The 25,261-nt window shown below is 44.2% G+C and overlaps 1 protein-coding gene across 3 annotated transcripts in view; it reads left to right on the forward strand.

Annotated features, from left to right (window-relative positions):
- Positions 1-25,261, forward strand: part of adamts10 (ADAM metallopeptidase with thrombospondin type 1 motif, 10) — a 51,975-nt gene that overhangs the window by 13,644 nt on the left and 13,070 nt on the right. For all 3 annotated transcript variants that reach the window (XM_063500807.1, XM_063500808.1, XM_063500809.1), the window contains 13 exons: positions 5,490-5,658; positions 6,116-6,318; positions 7,297-7,380; positions 9,012-9,157; positions 10,392-10,435; positions 10,926-11,031; positions 13,808-13,954; positions 14,137-14,278; positions 16,660-16,767; positions 17,103-17,248; positions 18,154-18,217; positions 18,385-18,487; positions 21,273-21,406. In XM_063500807.1, coding sequence (XP_063356877.1) covers positions 5,490-5,658; positions 6,116-6,318; positions 7,297-7,380; positions 9,012-9,157; positions 10,392-10,435; positions 10,926-11,031; positions 13,808-13,954; positions 14,137-14,278; positions 16,660-16,767; positions 17,103-17,248; positions 18,154-18,217; positions 18,385-18,487; positions 21,273-21,406 — 1,596 coding nt within the window. The remainder of the gene's footprint in view (positions 1-5,489; positions 5,659-6,115; positions 6,319-7,296; positions 7,381-9,011; positions 9,158-10,391; positions 10,436-10,925; positions 11,032-13,807; positions 13,955-14,136; positions 14,279-16,659; positions 16,768-17,102; positions 17,249-18,153; positions 18,218-18,384; positions 18,488-21,272; positions 21,407-25,261) is intronic.

Consider the following 25,261-nt stretch of genomic DNA (forward strand, 5'->3'; position numbering starts at 1 on the left):
GTGACTTTGAACGTGGCTGTTGGTGACAGACAAGCTGGTCTGAGTATTTCAGAAACTGCTGATCTGCTGGGATTTTCCCGCACAGCCATCCGTTTACAGGGAATGGTCAGAAAAGTTCCAGCGATCTGCATTTTTCTGTGAGAAAATACCTCGTTGAGGTCAGTTGTCAATGCTTCATGTTGACCAGAAGGCAACAGCAACTCAAATAACCGCTTGTTCCAAAGGAGGTATGCAGAAGAGCGTCTCTGATTATGCATGTTGAACTTTAAAGTAGGCGGGCTTCGGCTGCAGAAGGCCACACAGGTTGCCACCCTGTCAGCTAAGACAGGAAACTGCAGCTGCAGTTCACACAGGCTCACCAAAATGATGATGATGATAGCAGATTGGAAAAACGTTGTCTGGTCTGATGAGTCCTGATTACTGCCGCCACATTCAAACGTCAGTGTCAGACAGAAACAATACGAATCAGTCCGTCGATAAAAACCTTGTTCATATCTTTATGGACTTCCACGGTGTTCCCATCTTCTTATGGTGCTTCCAGTAAGATGAGGGGCAACGTCACAAAGCTCAGATCATCTCAAACTGGTTTCCTGAACATAAAGAAGAGTTCACTGTACTCAAACGGGCTCCACAGTCACCAGTTTCAATACAATACAGCACCTTTGGGATGTGATGGAACAGGACTGATCCGCAGCAGCTGTGTGATGCTATCACATCTGTATGGATTAAAATTTCCAGCACCTTGTTAAATCTGTGGAACAAAGATTTAAGATGTGTCTGAAGCCCAAAAAAAGTAGGCGGTGGTGGGGCAGTGTCCAACCCAGTAGTGTAAAGAGTGTAATTAATGAAGTGTCTGGTTAGTTTATAATAATTGTATAAGAAATCCCTGACTATCAGTATTTCCATTCCGAGGATTTATGTTGTGTCATAGTGTAAAGCTGCTTGGGATAGATGGTTGCGACAGAAAAGGCAGTAATAAACTTTATTTAGACTTTTCTAAGTTACTAAGAGGTTTACAGAAAGAAATCAAAGTATATTAAAAATCCCAGAGATTGATAAAAACCCATAAAACTAGAGAGGGGTAAAAATCAAACACTCACTGTCACGTCTGTGAGGGCGGACCGCGTGCCGTGAGGAGGATGCGGACCCACACGCAGACAGTGAAGGCAGATCACCTCACTCTCTAAAATGTTTTAGTGCGACTTTGGTAAGCTATGAAGCCGCACCGCTCCAGGTCCCAAAGTCAAACGAACACTGCGGCATCACTGAGAGTTAAAAACTGTCTAAATTCTTTCATCTTTAATAAAAGGATCAGCGTTGCTGCTTTACCAGGTGTAACAATTAAGTTTAACATCCAGGCATCCATGAAAACAGGATTTATCAAATTTAACAGAGTTAGCAGGAAGTTAGCTCGCTAGCTTCCACCTAAACATGATATAGCATGTTCTGACTGAGAGATTTCTGAAAAAATTCAGCTCTGCTATCACTTCCAACATAAATGAAGACAGAAAACTAAACAGCAGTGACGTTTGTAGGGTTACTGAAGTTGGGCTAGCTGGTATATAATGATGTGCTACGTGATCGCTAGCTACACAGCTATGTTAGCATAGCTGGAGGATGAACGCTAACCTTTTTCCACTCGATAAAAGTTAACGTGAGGGTTCCTGATGGTTAGGGACAAATGCAATCGCATGGCAGGATGCTGTAAACGGACCAAACTTCAGTCAGGAGAACAACTGAGATAATCCATCCACAATACCAGGTTAGTCATTAATATACTGCAACAGCATGGGAATAGAGCAGCTGCAGAGAATTCAACATTAGTGAATCAATGGTACGGAAGCAGTGTTGCCAACTCCTCAGTAAGGAAAATCGCTATTGGCTGTCCTAAAAGTCGCTAGAAGTCCCTAGTCAAGTTCAAGTCAAGTTGGCTTTATTGTCACTTCAACCATATACAGTTAGTACACAGTGAAACGAAACAACGTTCCTCCAGGACCAAGGTGCTACATGCAACATAAATTTACAACATAAATTACAACATAAATTAACAGAAAACACTAAACTAGCTAACTAAGAGGCCTAGTTAGCTGGTTAGCAGAGACAAGACAGACTGACCTAACATAAATTACAACATAAATTAACAAAAACTAACTATCTAACTATCTAAGGAAGACTTTTTTTTTTTGTTGTTAACAGACAGCAGACAACACAGTGCACGTGCAAATGTGCAAACAAGAGCAACAAAGTGACAGTGTGACAAAAAAAACACAACGTAACATAATAATAAGGTTTTGTGGTGATGAGTTGAGGTAGTGGAGGAACAGTAAACATTCCTTAGTGTAGCAGCAAAAATTAGGAAGTAAAGAAGTTAGTGCAAAAAGTCCAGTAATAATATTGTGCAAAAGAGCATTTACAGGTTGGTGTGTACGATAGTTTGGTGGTGTAGGTCAGTGTGTTTGCGCTTGTGTTGACTAGTCGGTCCAGTCTCAATGTTTTGAGGTAGTTGAGTTAAGCTGAGTGATAATGTTTGTGTGTGTGTGTGTGTGTGTGCGTGTGTTTATCAGTCCAGTCCCTTTTTGTTGAGGAGACGGGTGGCTTGTGGAAAAAAGCTGTTGCACAGTCTGGATGTGTGTGCCCGAATGCTTCGGTACCTTTTTCCAGATGGCAGGAGTGTGAAGAGTGTGTGAGAGGGGTGTGTCCGATCAGCCACAATGCTGGTGGCTTTGCGAATGCAGCGTGTGGTGTAGATGTCCTAACCCTAACCCTAAATGACATCATCGCCTAATTTGCATAATTGGTCATGCTAATGTAATTGCAACCTACGTTGTTGGAGAGAGAAATAACATCGTGGAAGAGACATAAAGTGAGTAAAAAACGTCCTAAATGCAGTTAGAATTTATATAGAACTACTAATTAAATTTCTTTTAGCAATTATTGTTTTTTAATGTCACAATTACAACCCTGCTCCTTTATCCGGGCTGGACCAGCAAAAGTGACCCGAAATTGGCACTCTGGTAGAGTTACTGTGTGTGTGTGTGTGTGTTTATAAGTAGTTTTAAACTTTGTGATCCACAAAACAGCATAACAGTAAAAGAAGAACTGACTGCGTTACAGTCAGTGCGGAGCAGCGGCTTCGCTCATGCGCGATTCATTTGCAGTTTGGACGCATAGGTGTGAACATCTTCTGCCCTGATAGCAGCTGGGGGAGGACTATCCTCCTCCCGTGAGCGCTTTGGAACGGGTGAGGTGCCCACGGCAGCACCGCTGTTTATTGAGAGAGCGATACACGTTGCCAGATTTGTCGCTAGTCGCTTTTTAGAAAAAAAGTCGCTAAGGGGGTCTGAAAACTCGCTAAATATAGCGACAAAGTCGCTACGTTGGCAACACTGTACGGAAGTGGAGGAAGCAAGAAGAATGAGCTGAGTGAAGTTTGACTTATCTGACTGTTTTGTTTCACTTAATGCGCCTTATTGTCCGATATGCCTTATGTACAAAAAATACGGTAACTAGATGTGGAACACAGGGAAGACGTAGTGACGGAGAACTTCAGGCCTGAGTATACAACACACGGGAGACACAGGGACATAGAGACAAGTGTGACTAGACATGAAACATGGGACAAAAGCACAGAGTAAACATGGGAACAGAGACTAAACACTGAGGGAGGAAGGACTAAGACCACTAAGAAGTCAAAGAATATTAAATGAGAACCTGAAACACTCAGTACTGTGACATTCACAGAGGCTTTTTACTTTTAATAAAAGTGTTTCAAGAAGAAAGTCAGAAGATTATTTTTTTTAAAAAGTGCCATTCTGATCTCGGTGGTCAGACTTGTTTCACAGCGTGGGAGCTCTAAGCTCTCTCAACTTTGTTTACTAGCCAAGACCTGGGAAGTAACCGGCAGTGCCCCGTGCACTGATCTAAGTAATTGCCCAGGTGCACAAGGTGATAACACCTCCTCCACCATTCTCAGGTTTACAGCAAATCAAGACAGCAGTAGTTACTTATATGAGGGTTAACATAGTGTTATATCCAATAAATTTAATAATTGCAATCTGTTAAATGTCTACCTGTAACCTGCAGTGCGTCGTGCTCTGTAATGCTCGCTTTGATCTCTAGAAAGTGTAAATGACATCTTACAGCTGTCTGACATGACCCTTAAAAGACACCGGTTCCATTTCATTTCTCTTTCTCTTGAAGTCACCTCAGCCCTCCACGGCGGACGACTCGCATCCACTCGTCGGCGGGTGAGAGCTCGTTCTCCTCTGCGCCCCGTTTCGTTGGATGAATTCATTCTGCTGTATTCACAGCGCTGTGTATCTGTGTATCCTCTCACTACAAACAGCAGACCCCAAAATAACAGTTGTATACGCAGCTGAGGATTAGACGTGTTCGCAAAGCGTTAATAAGCTGCACACGTAATCACTGTTAGTCAAACCAGCGTGAGCGCATTCACCGGCGAGCGGGCTGTGTGTCCAGAGGACCGTCACTAACTTTATTATGGGATTAAAAGCACTTTGAAAGCTGCCGCCGCCATTCGAGGGAGGAGACTCTCGCTCCGACCAAAGCCAACACATCTGAGCGGAATCAAAGGAAGTGTTAGTGTATCGCTCTCTCTGTCTCGCTCTCTCATTTTCCTCGCTCTCATTCACTCTTTCATGCTCTCATGTGTGCTCGTCTGTGTGTGTGTGCACCACGACGGGCCCAAAGGGCCCAACACAGACGAGAATATGACGATCGAGCTGTTTCCTGTGAAGTTTGAAGGTTCGTTAGCGTTGTTCACTTTCACCCCAATAATCTAAAGTGTGCCAAGAAAATATCCTGCACACCATTAACGCCACCAGCAGGCTGACGGATTGCACCGTAGAAGCAGGATGTGGAGGATGCGTGCGTTCGTTTACACCCCACCATCCGATGTTTTTCCAATCTGCTGTCGTCCGATCTCGATGAGCCGGTGTGATCCACATCCTCAGATTCCTGGCAGGTGTAGCACCTGTTGCGGTCTTCTGAAGCTGCCGCCCACCTTCTCCAAGGTTCAACGTGCTGCGGCATCAGCGATGTTACAGTTCTCTTCCTGTCAGCTAAAAGCAGTCTGACCGTCTGATCTCTGTTTTTCATCCAGAAAACTGCTTTTCACCAAACATTTTCTCTTTTTTAGACCATTCTCAGTAAACCTTAGGGATGGTTGTGTGTGACAATAGCAGGAGATCAGCAGTTTCTTAAATACTCCACGTTCAAAGTCACTTAAATCACCTTCAGCAGGTCGTCCTGATCATGCTCGAGTCGCTGCCGTGTGACTGGCTGATTAGGCGTACCTAATAAAGTGTCCAGTGAGCGTATTTTAGGCATAGGTATGTGAGCTTAACTGACTCATCTGTTTTCACTTTTTGAAATGAGTTTCTCAGGAAAACACTCGCACTGTAAAATCATCTGTGTGCCGTGATGGGAATCCTCATTTTATTCTATTCTTCAAATCTGTTTCTCTGCAGCAGGGGGTGATTGTTGCTGGGGGAGAGGAGTACCTGATTGAACCCCTTGTCTCACCAGATAACCAAACCGGGACAGAGAGCGAGGAGAGAGCAGAGGGGCGCCCCCATGTGGTTTATAAGCGGTCATCGCTCCGCCATCAGTACAAGGGCCAATCCTGCGGAGTCATTGGTGAGACGAGAGATATTCTGGTCTTTTTAGTAGCGGCGTTAAGGTCCAGACCGGAGGAGTAAACATCCGCAGGCCAGTCTGTGCACCAGCCAGCAGCAGAAGGCTGCGGCTGTGTCTGCGTTCCCAGTTGTGATTAGGCGTGACCGAGTCTGTGTTACAGGGCGTTTGCTGAAAAAGCACAAGTATGTTTGGAAAGCCGCCGTTTGACAAGTATAAGAAAAGAAAGATACTTTGTGAAGCTGCCCTTTAAAATCTGCCCTACGATTATGCAAAGTGTGTCGAGTGTTTCGTCTAATTGCCGTTATTGCTGTAATTATTATTAATCTGTGGTCAAATGATGGGAAAAGCGAGAGAATCTGTTTCCGATACAAAGCTGGATCAACTGCTGCTGTGCCTTTTTCTTGAGCTCTTTTCAACAGTTCGCTGTCAAAATGTAAGATTGTGTGATCTGCCTCAGACGAGAAGCCGATGAAGGGCGCGTCGTGGTGGCAGCGGACCCTGAAGACGCCTCCTCATCACGTCGGCCGTGGCCAGCTGCCTCTGAAGCGTTCGGTCAGCCGGGAGCGCTACGTGGAGACGCTGGTAGTAGCTGATAAGATGATGGTGGGTTATCACGGCCGCAGGGACATCGAGCAATACATCCTGGCAGTCATGAATATTGTAAGTTTCACAACACAAAAGCTTTCCTCTTCCTCTAATGAAAAAAGAAAAAAACTGCTTTTCCCAGCTTTCAGCGACTGACCGTCAGATGGCCGTGATTTGGTGGCCTGGCGTCTTTCGAAGCAAAGAAAGAAATGTTATTCAGCTGATTAAAGGCGAGCTGGAAAGAACAGGGTCGTCTTCACTGACAGAAATAAGTCTCCAAGGCCGAGTCAGGCTTACGGGGGATGTATTATTAATGTTTATAGAAAGAAAGAAAGAAAAACAAATGCGTAGCTGTTGCCTGATTTCTCCTCGGGGAGGCCACATGTTTTAGTCGGTGAAGCTTTCGTACGTGCAGTTAATCACTGGAAAACCGTACGCACGCAGGAAGGAATCGCTCTTGGTTCTTTAATACAGATTTGCTCTAAAAATAGTCCAGTTTCTTTTGGTTATACATTAAAGTCACTTAGCTGCATTCTTTTTGCCCTGGCTGCACAACTTATTCCCGACTTTCCAGGGTGATGATTTGGAAGGTCAGTGCTTAAGCTGTTGTACATGGAGAACACATTAGTGCTGCGTTTAATGTGAACGCCTAGGTAGAAAATGAAGACACAAAGCATATAAGTGTATGGCTGTGGCCTGTTTAGATACAAAGATCTCCTCTCAGTATGCAGTATGCTCTGACTTTGCTTTCAAACCAACATATGGATGAAACCGTGGTTAAAATAAAAGCACCTGTTTATGCAGTCAGAGCGGCGGGATCTGTATTTGTATTCATCAAAGTCCCCGTTTTCTCTCGTCCCCAGTGGGGTTTTTTTGTTTCTTTTTTTCGTTTGGGCTCTATTTATTCTCCAGCGGGGAGAAATGACGGGAAAACATGTCTGTCATCTACAGAACATACGCTAACGATTGCCAGGAAAAAGCCCGCCGCAGTGTGCTCGGTTGTTCTATCAGCCGTTTTTAAGACTGGTCTTTTCTTGTTTCCCTGGAGGTCAGGTTGCCAAACTGTTCCAGGATTCTAGCCTGGGGAATGCAGTCAACATTGTGGTGACGCGGCTCATCCTGCTCATGGAAGACCAGGTAAGGTGCATGAATTACTGCTAATACTAAGATCAGTGTCGCAGTTTCAGTGCTTTGGTCCTACTCTTTCCACAGTGTGTCTTTTGTCCCGCCCCTCCCTGAGCCTGGCTCTGTCAGAGGTTTCTTCCTGTTAAAAGGGAGTTTTTCCTTCCCACTGTCGCCAAAGTGCTTGCTCATAGGGCTTGTCTGAAAGCGGGGGGTTTCTCTCTAATACTGTATGGTCTTTACCTACAGGTAAAGTGCCTTGAGGTGATTTTGGCACTATATAAGTAAAACTTACTGTGACAGAATATACATAACTAATGGCTTTTATGATCCACTGGCAGCATGTGGTTTTGGGTGGGACGCCTCTTGAGAGGATCACCGCCAAATTTTGGTGCACTCAAAGGTTTAGTGGATTCTAGGCAGATAAACTTGATTTGATTGGCACCGAGCACATTTTCCCAAATGATTATTTGAATAAATTAACTTTTGATTTGATATATTTCAGTTACATTTTACAAATTATTGCTTCGTGTGTACATCCATTTGAAAAAATGCAATTGTAATAAGGGAAAAATGATCAACCTTTTCATTTAGGAGCACAATCAGGGGTAGAGTCACATGTTGAACAAGAGAAGGTGAACACAGAAGGCGCGAAAGCCCCTTTTTCATGTCGTCGAGCACTCATGCTAGCATTTAGCTAAAGGCGCTGCCGATAATATGGCTGCAGCCTCCTTTTCACATGTATTATAATGCAAGCGAGTGACTGCAGGTCAGAAAAGATTCAGCTGTCGGAGACAGAGTCCACACCTGACCGCAGGGCAGGAGTTTAGCTCATAAAAAAGTGCACGACCTTACCAGCACAGCTCAGGAGATGACTGTGCCATGTGACTCTGTAGTAAACGACCTTATTAGCCTGCCATTAACAGCATGCGGTGAGACGGTGTACCCAGCTCTGTTTTAATGTTAACCTTGTAGCACTTTGACAGATGAATCATGCTGAATTAAAGGGGAATTACGGCGTGGCTTTGAGGTTTCCTCTATGGCCGTCTTATTAGGGAACATTTATGATTCATGCTTTTCATAGTGCCTCAAAATTAGAGCCCGTAATTTAGTGCCAGGATATGTTCCTTATCTCACATGGTAATGAAGTAAATGTTAGGGTCATTAGCGGTAGGCGAGTATTAGTGTTGTTATTCTTACTCCGTGGACCGTTGAGGTCGGGACGGGATTGAGAGTGTTCTGTGCAAGCGCTCCTGCTGCCGTTTTCCAGGTCTGAATAGGCAAGCTACCCCTGGAAAGGAAAATGAGGACAGCAGTAGGGCCAGAAATGAGGGACTGTGGGATAAGACAATTACTAGTTATGTCACCGCACACATTCCTGGGTTACGAGTTCTTGCCAGCTGTGGCCAGCAGAGCACTCCCTCCGCGCTTCTACATATTTTTTACAGGATTGAGGGACTAACATGCAATGCTGCGGTGGAAAAATGCCTCAATCGCTGCAATACAGGAAGACGGGGTTATTATAGCATTGTTGTAATTGTTGTTGATATTGGAATAACTTCACATTAAGTATCTTTCGTTCATTCCTGAAGCTGATTGTTTTGTGTTTAAACAAAGGAAGTGCTTCTGTTGTCTCTCCCCACCAGCCCACACTGGAGATCAACCATCATGCGGGGAAGTCTTTAGACAGCTTCTGCAAGTGGCAGAAAACCATCCAGCACCGCAGCAGCTACGGGAACGCCATACCTGACAACGGCATTGCTCATCACGACACCGCCGTGCTCATCACCAGGTCGGAAACCTCGAAAAGAAAAACCTGTCCTGCAGGAATGTCCGCTTTTGACCCTCGTAGGAACAAATAACCGCAATTAAGAGTCAAAAGAATCAATCGTGTGTTGAAAACTAAATATAGTAAGGTAGGCCCAGCCAGTAAGACCTGAACAGGAGAGCTGGGCTGTCCAGTTCAGGTGCCACACAGCTCAGCACCTGATCAGACAGTGACACCGAGACGATCCACCTCCTCCTCCGAGTTCACTGGATCTCATGGATGGATTTAATGTGCTATCAAGTCCTGACAGGCTGAATTTTACGCGGCTCCCTCGATTAACTCATCTTAAAAGACAGCATGTAGTCCGAGTGTTGCCTGACACTGAAGATTGTTTTTAACTTCTGTTCATTCCACTTTTCCTGAACCGGTGTTTTGGCATTGCTCCGCTTAAGGAATGGGGGGAAAATTTATACAGTATAGCTTTTTGCAAACTGATACAGACTGACTCTGTGCACGGCAACATTTATGGCAGGCTTTAGTGTTCGTATGCTTACAATCTCATTTTGCAGCCCCAAAAAAGTGAGATAAAACAAACACTGACATAGTTTAACTTTGGGGAAAAAAAGGTGATGAATCATAGTTTACGTTATTTGAATACTCACATTTAGCAAAATGTTAAAAATCATCGTAGCACGCAGTAAAATGCAGACACCAGTGGCGGATGCATGTTAAGTAGAAACAAAAAAACACTGGTGCTATTGACTCAGGAATGTGCAACAGTGAACAGCACGGCCACGGTTTGGTCAGAGTCATCTGAACGCACTTGTGCTCGGGCAGCGCTGCCACAAATACTTTCCTATTCTGTGCAAAAGAATGTGCTATGAACTCGAGCTGCGGGAGGTTAGCGTTGGGATGGCGAGGGGAGGTGGGGGGTGAAAGCAGATAAATGTCACAACTTTTTTGAGATGCGGTCATGGTGGCGGCTTGGTGAGAACAGCTTGGTTTTACAGCAGCATTTATCAAGCGGGGATGGAAGCTGTTCAGACGCGATGACACCGCAGTGACCGTCCGCGGTTTCCGCCTATTGTTCTTTTAAAACTTTATCCGTCTGCTGTCGCTACTGTGTGCATGTGTGAATACGCTGCGTGTCCAAGTGTGTTCACATGTATCTTAAGCAGCAGCTGATGCCGTTTCTGTTTCTGCACCTTGTTGTGTACGAGTGTCAAACCTCCTTTTTGTTTTTCCTCACGTCTTGCAGGTATGACATCTGCATCCAAAAAAACAAGCCCTGTGAAACTCTAGGTAACCATCCATCACTCGTGACCACAAACTTCCATATTTCTGATCCCGCTGACTCTTTCTCCTAGCCCTGACCGTCACAGCTTCATGCTTCCTCCCAACCGTAACCCTAAACGTAACCCTACACCTTTTTCCATCCTTAACTCTAAAATCAGTTACTCATCTGAGAATAATTTCAAGGGTCCCACCCAGTGTGCTCTTACTTTCCAAAGAGTTGCAGGGTTGACGTTAAAAAAAAAGTGTGCATGCATGTTTAACATTCTTACATACTCAAGAAAGTGCGATGCAAATGATGTGCATCTGTGTACTTTTACACGGTGCATTCTGCATGTTTATTGATAACAATGCACGCTTTACTAAAAGCAGAGTTGGCAAAAAAGTGAGCCGCGGCTGCTGGGAACATCATCCTTTCTCTCAGTTGGGATTCTCATTCGGTTCGTGTGCTTGCTTCAGAATAGAGGTTTTTTTATATTCATATAGTGTATTTCTGCAGGTCTGGCTCCAGTAGGAGGGATGTGTGAGCCAGAGAGGAGCTGCAGCATCAATGAGGACATCGGCCTGGGGACGGCCTTCACTATCGCCCATGAGATTGGACACACGTGAGTAACAAACACACGCACGCTCTCATTTTTAATTTCCTGGACACATTTGCAGATGTTGCACAAAAAAAGAGACTTCTGTTTGATATCATCTCATCGCTGTGCAACATCGTTTACTTGTATTTCTAATATAATTACTCTGGCTCGATAAAAATCTGTCGAATGATAGGAAAATCCTGCAAGTTTGTGAATTCCAGGACAAATTCATCTTCGCCACAGAGGCAGAAGCGTTGGAGAGCTCGAGGTGTCAGACAGCAGAAGAATTACAAATATTCCTTCAGTTTCGATGCTGCTGGCCACAGACGGCAGCGTCGTTTCCAGAATATATGGCCTTTGCAAATATTAAACCGGCTGCCAACTCGATGAGTAGATCCATCGCAGCTGTCCGTGAAACCAGACTTAAACATGGGTTTGAAGCTGTCTGGGGTTTAAACGAATTGATTTATAGCGATGCTGAAATGTCTTTCAACCACCATCCCACGAAAATGCCGTATAAAAGTGTCAGCCTTGTTTCAAAGTATGCGTTGGGGGTTGTGTTATAAACCTCCGGAAACGGGGTCAAAATCCACAAGTGTTTCTTGCAGAAATCGAGCACCGAGGCCACGGATAAATGCTTCACATGTGATGACAAACATCTGTTCTTTAAATAAAAAAGACGCACAATCTGTGATCCGTGAACTAGACCTGACTGTCCTTCCTGAAACATGAAATGTCCCTTCGGGGTGTTTCTGATCTTCTGCTGGGGACCGAGTCTCAAACATCACGAGTCAAATCCATCAGTAAGAACGCTGAACGTCGTTCCTTTGCATCCCAGTGAAATCAGCTCACGGGCGGGAGTAAAATCCTGTCTCAACATCTGTTACTGTTGTATCCTTCAGCAATTCGCCGTCCCGTTCATTTGTGTATGAAAATAGCATCGAAAAGTATTCGTGCAGATGGTGGATCCATCAGGGTTCTGCTTTCCTAAAGGTTAACACGGGTCTTTGTTTTTTAAAGCACTCAAACCCTGAGGGTACCTTGTCGACATGACTAATTAATGTATATATATGCACACATGAGGGTGCACGCATGAAGGGACCAAACACAAATGACTCTGCAGGGAGGTGGAACGTTTTGAGAACAGCCTCAAACGCAGCTACTGAGAGTGATATCGCTGCCTGCCATGGACTCCTTTTGCTTCTTGTACATGACTCTGAGGTTAGGGCTGTTAATCAAATACTGTAAAGAAAGCATTTTAATTAAGTTTTAGTGAAATCTTAGAGATTCAAACATTGCATTGTAAAATTTTGTGCATAAATTGCAAAGATCTTCAGTATGCAAGCGTACTGACTTTGCTGATTAATCTACAGATTATTTTCAAGAATAATTCAAAAATTCTTTGCCGAATGAAAATATGCCCACCATTAGGAGTACGAGAAAGTGTCGCCTTTTATGTATCAGGACATCCTGAGAAAATGAGGTAAATATGATCTACGATGAACAATAAGTCATGACATATTACACCATGTCATTATTCATTTAACAAAAAGCCAACCCTAACCCTAACTAGAGTGTAAGTAGCACTTGATGAACTGATCGTCAGCAACTGTGAGCGCATCCAAAAAAGCAGAGGTTCTGTCAGTTTGCTGGTCTGCAGACATCAGCAATGAGGATTCATAGAGTGATTTCCAAGAAAGTGAAAAACATTCATGACAGTTGCCGGTCGAAGAGCTAGATTTCAGACTCTACAGGCCTCAGTAAGCATGCTAAATGTTAAAGTTCAGTACAATCCAGTAGAAAAAGCCTGTTTGGAAGGGTTGCCAGCAGAAAGCCTCTTCTTGCCAAAAGAAGACGGCAGCACGGCTTAGCTTTGCAAAGTTACTTCTGAACATCCTGCAAGACTTTAAGAGCGAAGTCCTTTGAACAGACCAGAGTGGAGATGTTTGACTGTAATGCTCAGCACCAGATTTGGAGAAAACCAAACACAACCTATCAGCACAAACACCTCACGCAGGGCTGCCACCTTACAGTCATTGAGTAAACCATGAACTCGTCTTCTGAAGTCATAATTGGTCGAATTAATTATATTGAATCGAGAGGCGTGCTTAGTTTTCCTCACGCTGCTTCTGAATTTCAGCTTTTAGTTTGTTGTTATGTAAAATGTAAAAATCTGTTCATACGTCTGGGGTTGTATTTAAATCATTTCCGAGCCTTCTAAAGCTCTGATGATATTTCTTTAATTACGTCTTGATGTGTAAAATCTTTGACTTGAAAAAAGGCGTGTTTTCTTTCTCCAGGCGAAAGCATTTAATACTAGAGTAACAAATCCTGACAAACTTCCTTAAAAATTGATTATAAAAGTAACCTAATTAGAATGGCAGCTCTGAACTTGACCCCATGTGACACAAAATTGGCCGTTTTGTTGTTATTCAAACATAATAACACGCAAGTTAAGAAGTTAAGCCCCTTTAAAGCCGTACAGATGTGCCTTTATGAGGTGTAAATCAGTCCCAGACTTGATGTCCAATAAAAACAACAACACCACCAGGGTACCAGGTTCTCCTTGAGACCGCTGTCCTAAGATGATACTAATGAAACATCTGGTGGGATTTTTTTTGATAGATGGAAGGTGGACGTATCTGACAGCTGTGGACCGTAATCTTTCATACGTCTGTTCTTTAGATCCCTCTCGGTTATCAACAGTGATCTTTTTTCCACTGTCCCCGTTGCTGCTGCAGGGATTATTACCCGTCCACATGGCCTCAAAGTGTTGTCACTGTATCATCATGGGCTTTAGGTTTGGGATGAACCATGACGGCATGGGGAACGCCTGCGGGCCCCGCAGCCAGGAGACTGCCAAGCTGATGGCTGACCACATCACCATGAAGACAAATCCGTTCATCTGGTCCGCCTGCAGCCGGGATTACATCACCAGCTTCCTGGAGTGAGTCAGATTATCTGCAGCGGCATAAATAATTTGTAAATGTGAGGGTTGAGGAAGGAACGGTCTCACGAAGACTGGTGTAAAGTTTCTGATGGTCAGAGAAACATCCGAGTCGCAGACGGAGCGGGAAAACTTACCGCAGCCTGTTTTTTTTCTTTCTGTCTCCTCGTTTGCACCTTTAGCTCAGGTATGGGCTCCTGCCTGAACAACGTCCCGCCAAAGCAGGAGTTTGTGTACCCCACCACAGCGCCAGGTCAGGCCTACGATGCAGACGAGCAGTGCCGCTTCCAGTACGGCGTCAGGTCTCGACAGTGCAAATACGCGGTGGGTATATTTTCACTTATCTTTCGCTCAACTTTTACAGAATTTGTCAGTTGAAATGGTAAAATTCATATAATTTTTCTTACAGTATGTTTTCTGAAAAGATCCACGGACAAACTTTTAAGCGATGTCTGTCGTTTTTATTGTTTCTGCCACTGGAGAGAAAAAAGATTTCATGTTAGTGTGTTGAAAAACTTTATATTACCTCCAGTTTGTTATGGGTGGTCTCAAACTTGATAATATACCGTGACATGAGTGCCGAGGTTGGCTTTGACCTTCATTGTTAGTGCCCAAGGCCAAAGTTGACCTTGAAAAAAAAATGATGTGAAAGGACACACAGAGAGCTGTACAACCCACTTTTTTTCAATAAGACGTCCTGTGACATCACAATGATGCCATAAACAACTCACACTGCACAACTACACTTTAAAAGTTTTTACAGCTTGGAGATTTCAGCCTATTCTGCTCCAACCATATGAGTAAACGTAATTAAATACACCATTATGGTATGTAACACTCCAAGGTCAAAGGTCAGAGTCAAACAAATTAGGAAATGTCTTTACAATGACACAGGAAGATGAATATACTACACTAGCCACTACACCAAGCTGGAGAGGTTATGTCTCTCGGCTGGCCTGGGAACATCTCGGACTTTCCCCGGATAAGCTGGAGGAGGTGGCCGGGGAGAGGGAGGTCTGGGCTTCTCTGCTCAGGGTGCTGTCCCCGCGACCCTGGATAAGCAGGATGGACAGATTTTCATATAACCGGTGCTGACATCAGCATAAAACGTCCAAGTTTTAGAATTGCCCTTTGGGGGTAGTCGAGTTGGTACTCGATGTAAAGTTCAACATAACGACCCAAAATTTTTGTAACTCTGCAAAAGTGGTGTAAACAGGCATCCATATAATTGCACTTTCATGCTGTGTTAGGAAAAAGTGATAGTATTTAACCTGTCTTAAGTATCCATGCTGTTATAGACAATTATGAATGCAGCAGAAGACCCTCAGTGTCAGTTTGAGACTGCGTGTGGCATCGAGAGGCAGAAAGGAGCAGTTTGTTGCAATGCATTCGGTCATCAATAACACACACGCAGCACACTTTTTGTTTTTAGGCCCTTTGAAGTTTCCGCCCTTGAGGTGTACGCAGTGCCTCGAACACCTTGGTTGACACAGTTATATGTGCAGAGTTTAAAGCTGGAGAGGATCCAAAATGTGGCACGCAGGAAGCATAGGATACAAACAAAGACTTTAATAGCTGAATAATAATCCAAGAAACACAAAAGTCCCAGTGGGATCAAAAGTCCACAAACATGGAAAACCAATAAAATCTACAAAGAAACTTAAATCTAAATGGAAATAAACAGGTTAGCACCTGTGGGACACACCGGCCTGTACGCAGGAAAACAACAGGTGAAAACAATCGGGTGAATCAGGGGAGATGGACAGGAAGCAGAACTGAAGACAAATAAACCCTTCAAAGTAAAACAGGACAATCCCAAAGACACGGGTATGAACACTAGCACTTGACAGGGGAACGCAGAGGGGCCAGTGCCTAAACAAATACACGGGAAACCATTATTAATACAGTCAGCTATAATAAACCAAGACAAACTAAAAACCGGTGCATTGTATAAATAAACAGCGTCAAACCGAGACCCAGGAAAGCACAACGGGAACTCTCGAATCCAACAACACAAAACCAGAACCTTAAACAGCAGAATAATAAGACCGAGAGACGAGAATCCAGAATCTGAGAACAAAAACCCAGGACCATCTGTGGAGCAAAACATCTCCACATCCCACATGCGGTGCCCACCATAACACTCACACACACTTTCTCCCTCTGCCAGCCTTTACAGTCAGCTAATCCTTGTGGACTGGTGTTGTTTAAAAAACGAGCCTCACTTTCTTTCACCGTGCGTCCATTCGCAGGCGCCCCAGGCTGCCTTTCAGCTATTATTATCTCACTGCTCACTCCCTCCTTACAAATCTGTGATGTGAAACATCTTGCGGTACCTTCACTTAATAGCATCCACTTTATGTTGCATCCACTTTATTGCACGGTCAAGTTTTACGGAGCCGGGTTCAGAGTGAGCGGACATCTGGAACAGCAAACTGCTTTATAGACTCATTATTATTGATACTACGCGGTCAGAGCACGTGTACACAGTAAAACATAACCCCCCACCGCCAGGTGTTAGAGGCACTGCTACAGAGGGAGAAGAGAGGAAGGCGAACAAGACACGCATCTGCTCTCACGTCTGGGTTTTGATCGTACGCAAAGAGACCGTCAGGTTGTCTCGCTTTATGCTTTGTTTTCTTTTATCGCACGTCTCGCCGTCTCAAATGTTTTTTCTTTTTACTCTCTTTCATTCACACACACAGGAAGTCTGCAGTGAACTTTGGTGCATGAGTAAGAGCAACCGTTGTATCACAACCAGCATTCCCGCTGCAGAGGGAACCATCTGTCAGACCAACACCATAGAGAAAGGGGTAATAACGCTCTTTTGTTTTAATTAGGGCGTAAAGCAGTAAAGCAAAACAAAGTCCAAATATGGCTGCAAGTGAGAGCCGAGTGATCACGAGAATAAAGAAGCAGTACGTCATCAGGCTCGGCTGTTAATTTGTTTTGATGAAAGGAAAATATCTGTACGATTACAAATTTAAAAAAGGGAAAAATATCATCTCAGTAAACTTGGGTTGGTAGGTTTGTGAGTCACGTGTGTTTCTTTTGTTTTCTCTTTGAGATTAGAACGTATATGTCGAGGCCTGATGTTGCTGTACATATATGATAATTGCTATACTTACACGTATCTGCAACTGTGCAGTGGTGCTACAAGAGGGTGTGCGTAGCGTACGGGACTCGCCCACAGGGTGTGGATGGAGGCTGGGGTCTGTGGTCTCCCTGGGAGGAGTGCAGCAGAACATGTGGAGGTGGCGTCTCCTCTTCTGTCAGACACTGCGACAGCCCCAGGTACGGATTTAGCTTCACCTCATCTTAGCCAGTGTGTTCTGCATGTTTTTATTATTGAACTTTACTAAAGTGATTCAGAAGATGAACCATATTTATCTTACGTCTCGGTTCATCCTCTGTAATAAGCCTTGTAGCTTCTCATTGGCTGCCCCTCATAAAAGGAAAGCTTGCATAGCAGGTGGGTGGAGCTTCTGTGGTTGCAGTTAAATGACCATATGAGATGGTAAGTATTCATATATTATAAGAGCTGTTGTTTCAGTCCAGAGGATCTCCAGATTATAGCCCAACATCCAAAACACACAGCTCAGGATGGACACAGCCAGCCCACCCATGTGTGCAAATGGAAGCCTGGTAATCGATGTTTGAATTGCAATAGGATCTTTTCATTATATGTTTTTAGTTTTCCAAACTGGTATTTATTCAGTACTGGTTACATTAAATCCAAAGCCATAGGGCAGAAGTAAATGAGCCATTAAATGCTGCTTCTTCAAACTCAAACACGCTGAAAACATCAGTCCTATCATTTAATCCAAGATGTTCTTGCGGGCAGCAGCGGAGTGGGGATGATCACAAAATGACCTTTTGAGTTGCAGCCGCCAGATGCCTGGTCTTGAACTGATTAAACTGAAAATGGATCGACCCAAAACTGAGCCCGACACTCTCCTGTATCGTTTTAAGCGTCATTTTGCATCTTTGTTTTGGCTTCGTTCTCTTTGAATTTGTTTACGGTTTAACACCAACAGTCATGTGAAAATGGCAGACTGCAGCTCTATTTGTGAAAAAACAATAATGCAGTTTTTAAAATGAAAGCGTGACAGTGAATTTAAACACAAAGGCCGGGAAGGCTAAAAGTCAGTGCTGTGTGCTACGTGATGGACGTCGGATCTCTTTGTGTCTCACTGCAGGCCAACTATTGGTGGGAAATATTGCCTAGGAGAGAGAAAACGCTTCAGGTCCTGCAATATAGATGTGAGTATTGCGGCTCTTCATCATCATCATCATCATTATTGCTCTCATCAACTAGTCAAACCACTGTAATGAAAAAGAGGAATGTGGTTTGAATGAATGTGTTTTATGTGGTCGCTTCATAGACCTCTGCTCGCACGTATAAAACTGTGTGCACGTGTATGTTACAGGACTGCCCTGCAGGCTCTCGGGATTTCCGAGAGATTCAGTGTTCCAACTTCGATAGCATCCCCTTTCGGGGGAAATTTTACACCTGGAAGCCTTACAGAGGAGGTGAGTGAGTAGTGCTCGTCTCTCTTGGGTTTGTGTGCATGCACGAGTTTAATGTGAGCTAGCAGACGTTTCCCAGACCATCAGGTGTGACCAGACCAGGTTAGTCAGTGGTGGTTTGCAGGTAAAATAATGAACATCCACTAATCAGAAGGTTAGCGGATATCTCTGGGCAAGACACTAACCCCAAGTTTTACTTAATGAACTAATCATTTGATTCAGGTGTGCTGACCCAGGGTGAGATCTAAACCCTGCAGGACACCGGCCCTCGAGGCCCGGAGTTCGACACCCCTGATCTATTAGTTCTTCTTAATCTCTGGCTCTCTTCCACAGCTTGTCTGTTGTCCTGTTTTCCTTCCCTCACCCCCAACCAGTCCCTCCCTGAGCCTGGTTCTGCCAGAGGTTTCTTCCTTTTAACACAGAGTTCTTCCTTCCCACTGTCGCCGAGTGCTTGCTCAAAGGGGGCGGGGGGGCATCTGACTGTTGGGGTTTTCTCTGTGTTATTGTAGGGTGTCTACTTCACAAAGCACGTCGAGACTAGAGCCATTGTGATTTGGTGCTATAGAAATAAAATAAAAATGAATTCAACATAGATAACAGTAAAATCCAAGGTTAAGGTCGCATCATAATTCAGTTACTTCTTTACTCCACTACTTACTTAAAATATCAGTCCATTCACATGTTTACACAATGCTCTCTTGTGTTGAACAGCAAGAACACAGTGATTACTGGATAAGCTGAATCATATGGGTTACATGCTATATCTGCTGAGTGATTATAAGCTTGTTAAAATCATGTTTACCTTTAAAAATGTGGCTTAAAGGAAAGTTTTCCATGATCCTGAGATGTCATTCCTGTTTTCCTTGTTTCATTGCTTAAACAGTTGGACCACGGTTTGTGTCTTGAGCGCGTAGAATTGTGATATTAGGATAGAATAAAAGGGCAGTACAGGTGAGATGAAGGTGAGAAGGACGCGAGCCAAGAGAGGAAAAGAGGAGATGAGGGTAAAGACTGTCGCGTGCGTGCATGTGTGGAGAGAGAGCAAAACGTGAATCGAAGCTTCTGCTGCTGCAGACTCGCCCCTGTCTGGCCTGCAGATGCTGGCTGCAGAGAGCCATGCATCCCACAATGCCTTGCAGGAATTCCTCGCTCCTGATGAGCACTAGACGCTGAACCTGGACGTGAAAGATAAATCGTTTCAGCGACATAACTGCCTTTAATCTGGCCCTCCAGTAACATAATGGGTTACAGAGATGGTCAGCCATCCGATTCCAACTCCAGGCAACAAGTGCTCCTTTCATCAAGTCAGCTGATTTTACAATGGAAATCCCTTGCAGCTGTTAAAATAGGAACGTTGCCATCGTCTCTGCCCCGCGCTGAGGCCAGATCACTCCTCTGTCCTCAAATGCTCATTTTAGCCTTTTCCTTATAACGTCACGCTCGGTGGAGACTGCTTCACTTTCCCTTATTCTTTCTCTGTCATTGCCCCCCCCCATAGACGACTCCCTTCCTCTTGCTTTATTCAGCCCGCCGTAATGCAAGCCGTCTCCGAGTTCTGTTTCCGACACGGAGAACAGAGGCAGCCTTTCTCCCTCGGCGCAGACAGCCAAGGACAGTTCGTTAAAAAGCCTCTCTCCATATAAGCATTTTGTCAAGCTGCTCTCTGTTACTGTTCTCGGTCCAACAGCCTTCACATTCGACTTTCACACTCCATACACCAAAACCCTGCAAGTTATAACACACACACATACACACACCCTGCTGCTGCAGTGATTGCTGTGATTGCCCTGCCAAAGCGAGGCACCATGGGAATTGTAGTTTTCCGCGGTCGGACCGCTTTATTGTCTGCGAGCTCTGCCAGCACAAACTCTCCAACTCTCTTTCGTTCTCTCTCTGCGGCCCGGCGCTGTACCTGCTTTAGCGCCGCCAGCACAAACAAACGCACGCCAAGCTGATGTCGACAGTCACTCAAATAGTGGAGCAGCTGGCAAAGTGCACAGATTAATGAATGATACAGTATATGCCACTTGGCAGGAGAAGACCTTTAGCAATGCTGTGTGTGCGTGTGCATGCACACAGATTTAGATTTAAGTATGTTGGTGTGTTTGCATAATAAATATTACACATACATGTACACATTTGGGAAACACTAAAGAAGATATTGAGCTTAACTCTGACTGAGTATATGTGTTTATCGCTCTGTTTTGCCCCCAAAATTCATTTTACAGCATCAATACTGTAAGAAATGTCCCATCTAAAGCGTTAGTTCAGCTGATTGGCTTTTCCATGTAATTGCTGTGGATGCTAATGTTGATTCCCAACAGAAATCTCGCTCTCGCTCAGATTCGTTAAGAGGTCCCTCAGCAGGAAGCATGTAGACTGCGTGTGTGTTTATATGCATTCATTGAGGTAGTTTTGTGTCCGTATGTGCATATCCACAAAAGCAGAGATGTAATTAGATTCAGCTGCTTGTACTTTGGTTGTACTTGTACCGTTCCACTCTTTTCTCTCTCAGTCTGCCTGTTCTGTCTGCAGCCCTGTCAGGATACGATGCTTTTACCCTCATTTCCATATTATCCCACATTCACACTGGTTAGAGTTGTGTCAGAGTGGCTAAATCAGAGGAGCATTTGTACTACCAGTAGGTAAGATGGGAGAAAAAGCCCACAGGAGGCCTATTTAGCACCTGTTATTCTGCAGTCAGAATCACCAGTTTGGGGGATTTATTTGAAAATGTCCTCCAATATCATCTCAGTAATAAACTGATGCCATCTGTTTGGATATCCAGGTGGGGTGAAGCCCTGCTCTCTCAACTGCCTCGCAGAAGGATACAACTTCTACACCGAGCGCTCTCCCGCTGTGGTGGACGGCACACCGTGCCGAGACGACTCTCTGGACGTGTGTGTAAATGGAGAGTGTAAGGTGAGTTGCACGTGTTTGCCTTCAGCCAAAATATCGGCCATTAGAAGTGAGGAGACGGCTTAAAATTACTCAACATAAAATTGTTTTCATCTAAGATAATATTGTTTATAGTCATTTTCAAGGGTCTGGACAGCCGCCATTAAGTAGTATACACACTAAAAGCTGCAAGTCATCACAGTCAGCTGCTCAGCAGCCTTCCTCTAACTAATGCTCTCTTAATCTAAACCACTTAAAAACATTATTAGGATTATTATCCTTTTTGAATTTTGATTTCTGTGGCATTTTGTGCATGTAAGGCTTTATAAAGTTATAAAATCCAGCTCGCACAGAACGCTCCTCAGCCCCTTTAAATCCCTCGTTAGGGGTTCAGACGTGTCACCATGTAATATTTTTACACGAAGCTCTTCTATTGGCTTCTTTGGCACGCAACCCCCCCGAAGTTCTTACAATAATCCTCCTAACGCTCGGTCACAAAAGCATCGAGACGAGTCGGCAACTGCCTGGCAACCACTGGTTGTTAAGGAGAAATTTAAGTATACAGCGGTCCCTCGTTTATCGCGGGTGTTACGTTCTAAAAATAACGATAGCTGAAATCCGCGAAGTAGCCAACTTTATTTTTTACAATGATTATATTTGTTTTAAGGCTGTAAAACCCCTCACTACACACTTTATACACTTTTCTCAGACAGGTATGAACATTTTCACACTTTATCTCGTGTTTAAACTCTCAAAGTTCAAACCTTCGTAGAAAAATAAGTCCAGGATTATAGAATGAAGCCAAAGATCAAACCCTGTTGTTTCGCTTAATGCGCTTTATAATCTGGAAAATACGGTAACTTCTGGATGTCCAGAAGTCCAACTTTTTGTGCGATGGTTAGCATCCTCTGCCTTCTGGGTGCTACTGCAGGAGCCTCTGACGGTGCAAAACGTTTCGTCGACATTGTTGTGTTTGCTGGGGAGAAAACAAACATGCAGTGCAGCACTTCAGAGTCATGCTGCTAGCGATCGAAGATTTATGTAAATTTGACAAGCTGAACGCATTCTGTACTGGACAGGAGACACGGCACGGAGGAGATTGATTGACAGTGGTCTACAGCCAATCAGGACGCAGAACACAATGCGCTGTTAAAAAAAAAAAAAAAGCATGCAAAATTGCACCAAAAAAATCAGCGAAACAGCGAGGCCGTGAAAGGTGATAGCGAGGGACCGCTGTATGTCGCTCATTGGTTTTTGCTTTGATGGTTGCACGTCGGTCGCCTTTAGTTTGCATAGACGGCACAGACATGCAAACGCCCGCCAACGATTCAGTAAGTAGTTGTAGGTGAGTGCGAAGCAAGCCGTAAACGGTGTGGGTTTACGGCTGGAACATGTTTGCTTCGTGGTAAACAGACAAACAGTCTTTGTTTCTGGTTTGTGTTTCACCAAGCTTCAAACTATGGGCAATCACGGGAACCAACCACCAATCAAACTGTGCTCAGCAATGAATAGTAACCATGTGGTTTAACATTAATGTTTGTGAACCTAATGGAGCCTCTAAATAACATGTGTTTGGTCTGTCTGGCACAGACCCACCGCTGGAACGAGACAATTCTACTACAATGGCAAAAAGCATTGGACACCGAGCAGAGCTCTTTGTGTGATCTCGTGCACGAGGGAGAGAACTGTGACGAGCGCCTTTTCCTTCCGCTCGAACCCCAGTCGCTCTCAGCCAGCTTCCCCCGTAACACTGCTCTTTATTGTGGTTACATGACTATGCATAAGTTCATTAACATATGACGTCTTACACAGGCATACATGTGAACAAAGAGTACCTTATCTGTGTGTACGTATAGGTGTGTGTGTGTGTGTGTGTCAAGATGTGACCCTGTGAACGACTCCCCAAAGCTGGTGCCAGGAGTCCAGTGGTCCACCTACACAAAGGGCTCTTATACTAAAACAGATACAGAGTAGGTGTCCTCCTATACCATAAATCAGTAAGAGAAGGTACGACCTCTCTCATGACCTTAAGATGTGTGTGTATGCCAGAGTGCTCTGGGAGGCACACAGAGTCTTTGCAGCCTGCTAAGGATCAGACCTCTATCATTATGCAATCGATTATAAAACTCTAAGCATATATGAATATATGTTTCTAAGCATAAATGGCAATCCAACAATATAAACCTAACAACATGCTTAACCTGTCAGTGAGCATAAAGCTCATTAATGAAAACAAAGTAACAAACTGCTGTGGATTTTGGCCCGTCTGTAGAAGAATGTAGACAAAAGAAACCCTGGTGGTAACATAGTGCAGCTTACATGGATCCCACTGAATCAGAGTGGGTTTATTTTGGATGCACTTCCACTGTGGCGCGGGCAGAAAAATCTAATCAGGATATCCAGCTTGTTGTTTAATAGTTGTAGCTCAGTTTTGTGCCAAAAGATTTTATTTTTCAGCTTCCCCTCCGCTGCCACTTACCCCCCAGTAAGCTGCTTTAATAAAAGCGCTTCAGACTGGTTTCACTGGAGCCGAGGAAGTTCCATCCAAAAAGATGACTTTGTTTATCAACACCCCCCTCCTCCTCCTTCCCTCTGTAGTCTGCTCTGTTCTGCTCTGTAGGAACTCGGTGACCCTCCAGCTCAGCTGTTAGTCTGTCTGCGCTGCAGGCTGGCTTTCATTCACTCTGCTCTTATTATCTCTCGCTTTTTCTTTTTTCCCTCTACACCTCTCGACTCCTTTCTCTCTCTGTCCCAACTTTCCACCCCATCCTTTCCTTTGTTCATGCAGTTTCTTTGTCTGCAGTCCACCTCTTATATGTTTATTGCACACATAAAACTTTAGCTAAACTGCACAGACATCTCTTTCTCATCATATCTGTGACTTCAAGCTGCTTTTGGATACAAAGTTGCCGTCTAACAATCAAAGAGAGGAGAAACAGAAAGAACGATGGACAAGTGTGGGAGGTGGGAAAGGGCAGGGGAACAGATGTTGAGGACGTGTTGTTGCAAACATCTGCTGGGGTCTATTTCTTTGTCCCCTTTGGTGCAAATATAGAGTGTAGAAAACATTAGTAACACCTGTAATTTCTTTGAAATGACAGCTCAGGTAAATGCAGGTGCGACCTGTGCGCTCACTGGCTAATCTGCCCCAGTTAATAAACAAACAGGATTCTGTGGATCGGCTGATTTTTGAAGATTTCAATTTGGCACAGTTGCGACTTGACATTCCTAAGATAAAATCTACATGAAGTTTCAATTATTTTAGATTCTCTTGCAGCGGGTTTGGTCATTTTCATGACTGAGTTTCTTTCACAACATGTCAAACTAAAATCTAGGGCCAGATTTAAGTTAGCGTGACGCTTCGATTGCAAAAATGCGGCGATAGGAGTGGAAACTTCTGCGGGTGATCTGCTAACAATGCGCTAACCTGTAAACAAAGATGCAGCAGGTTTATTTCGGTAATGACCAACACAATCTACCGAGAACAGTGCAAATTAGCCGCTCAAAAACAAACAGCCCCAGTGAGAGTAATCAACAAACCCAAATAATTCGGCGGAGGCACGGGTTTGAGACATGTGCTTTCTCCCAGGAAGCAGCAGGACGGCTCAGCCCAATGAGGGGCAGCTGAGGGAGAATCGGTATGTCTTTATACAAGAACTCTTCTGTTGGGGAATGTCTGTGGGGTCTCGAAGATTGAAAAAGGAATTGTCTGGATAAATCTAACAGTTTACTTGGAGTGCAGCGTTCATCCAGGGGAGTTACTACAAACTACTTCACCTTGTAAACATGCAGTCTGTGTGTAGCAACGTAGGAAGAACAAAGCAAAATATGATGTGATGCATCCACTTAATGAAGTTGCTGTGGTACATGCAGCATTTT

The sequence above is a fragment of the Pelmatolapia mariae genome, linkage group LG17 (genome assembly GCF_036321145.2).
Source record: "Pelmatolapia mariae isolate MD_Pm_ZW linkage group LG17, Pm_UMD_F_2, whole genome shotgun sequence".
In the NCBI taxonomy this organism is placed as follows: domain Eukaryota; kingdom Metazoa; phylum Chordata; class Actinopteri; order Cichliformes; family Cichlidae; genus Pelmatolapia; species Pelmatolapia mariae.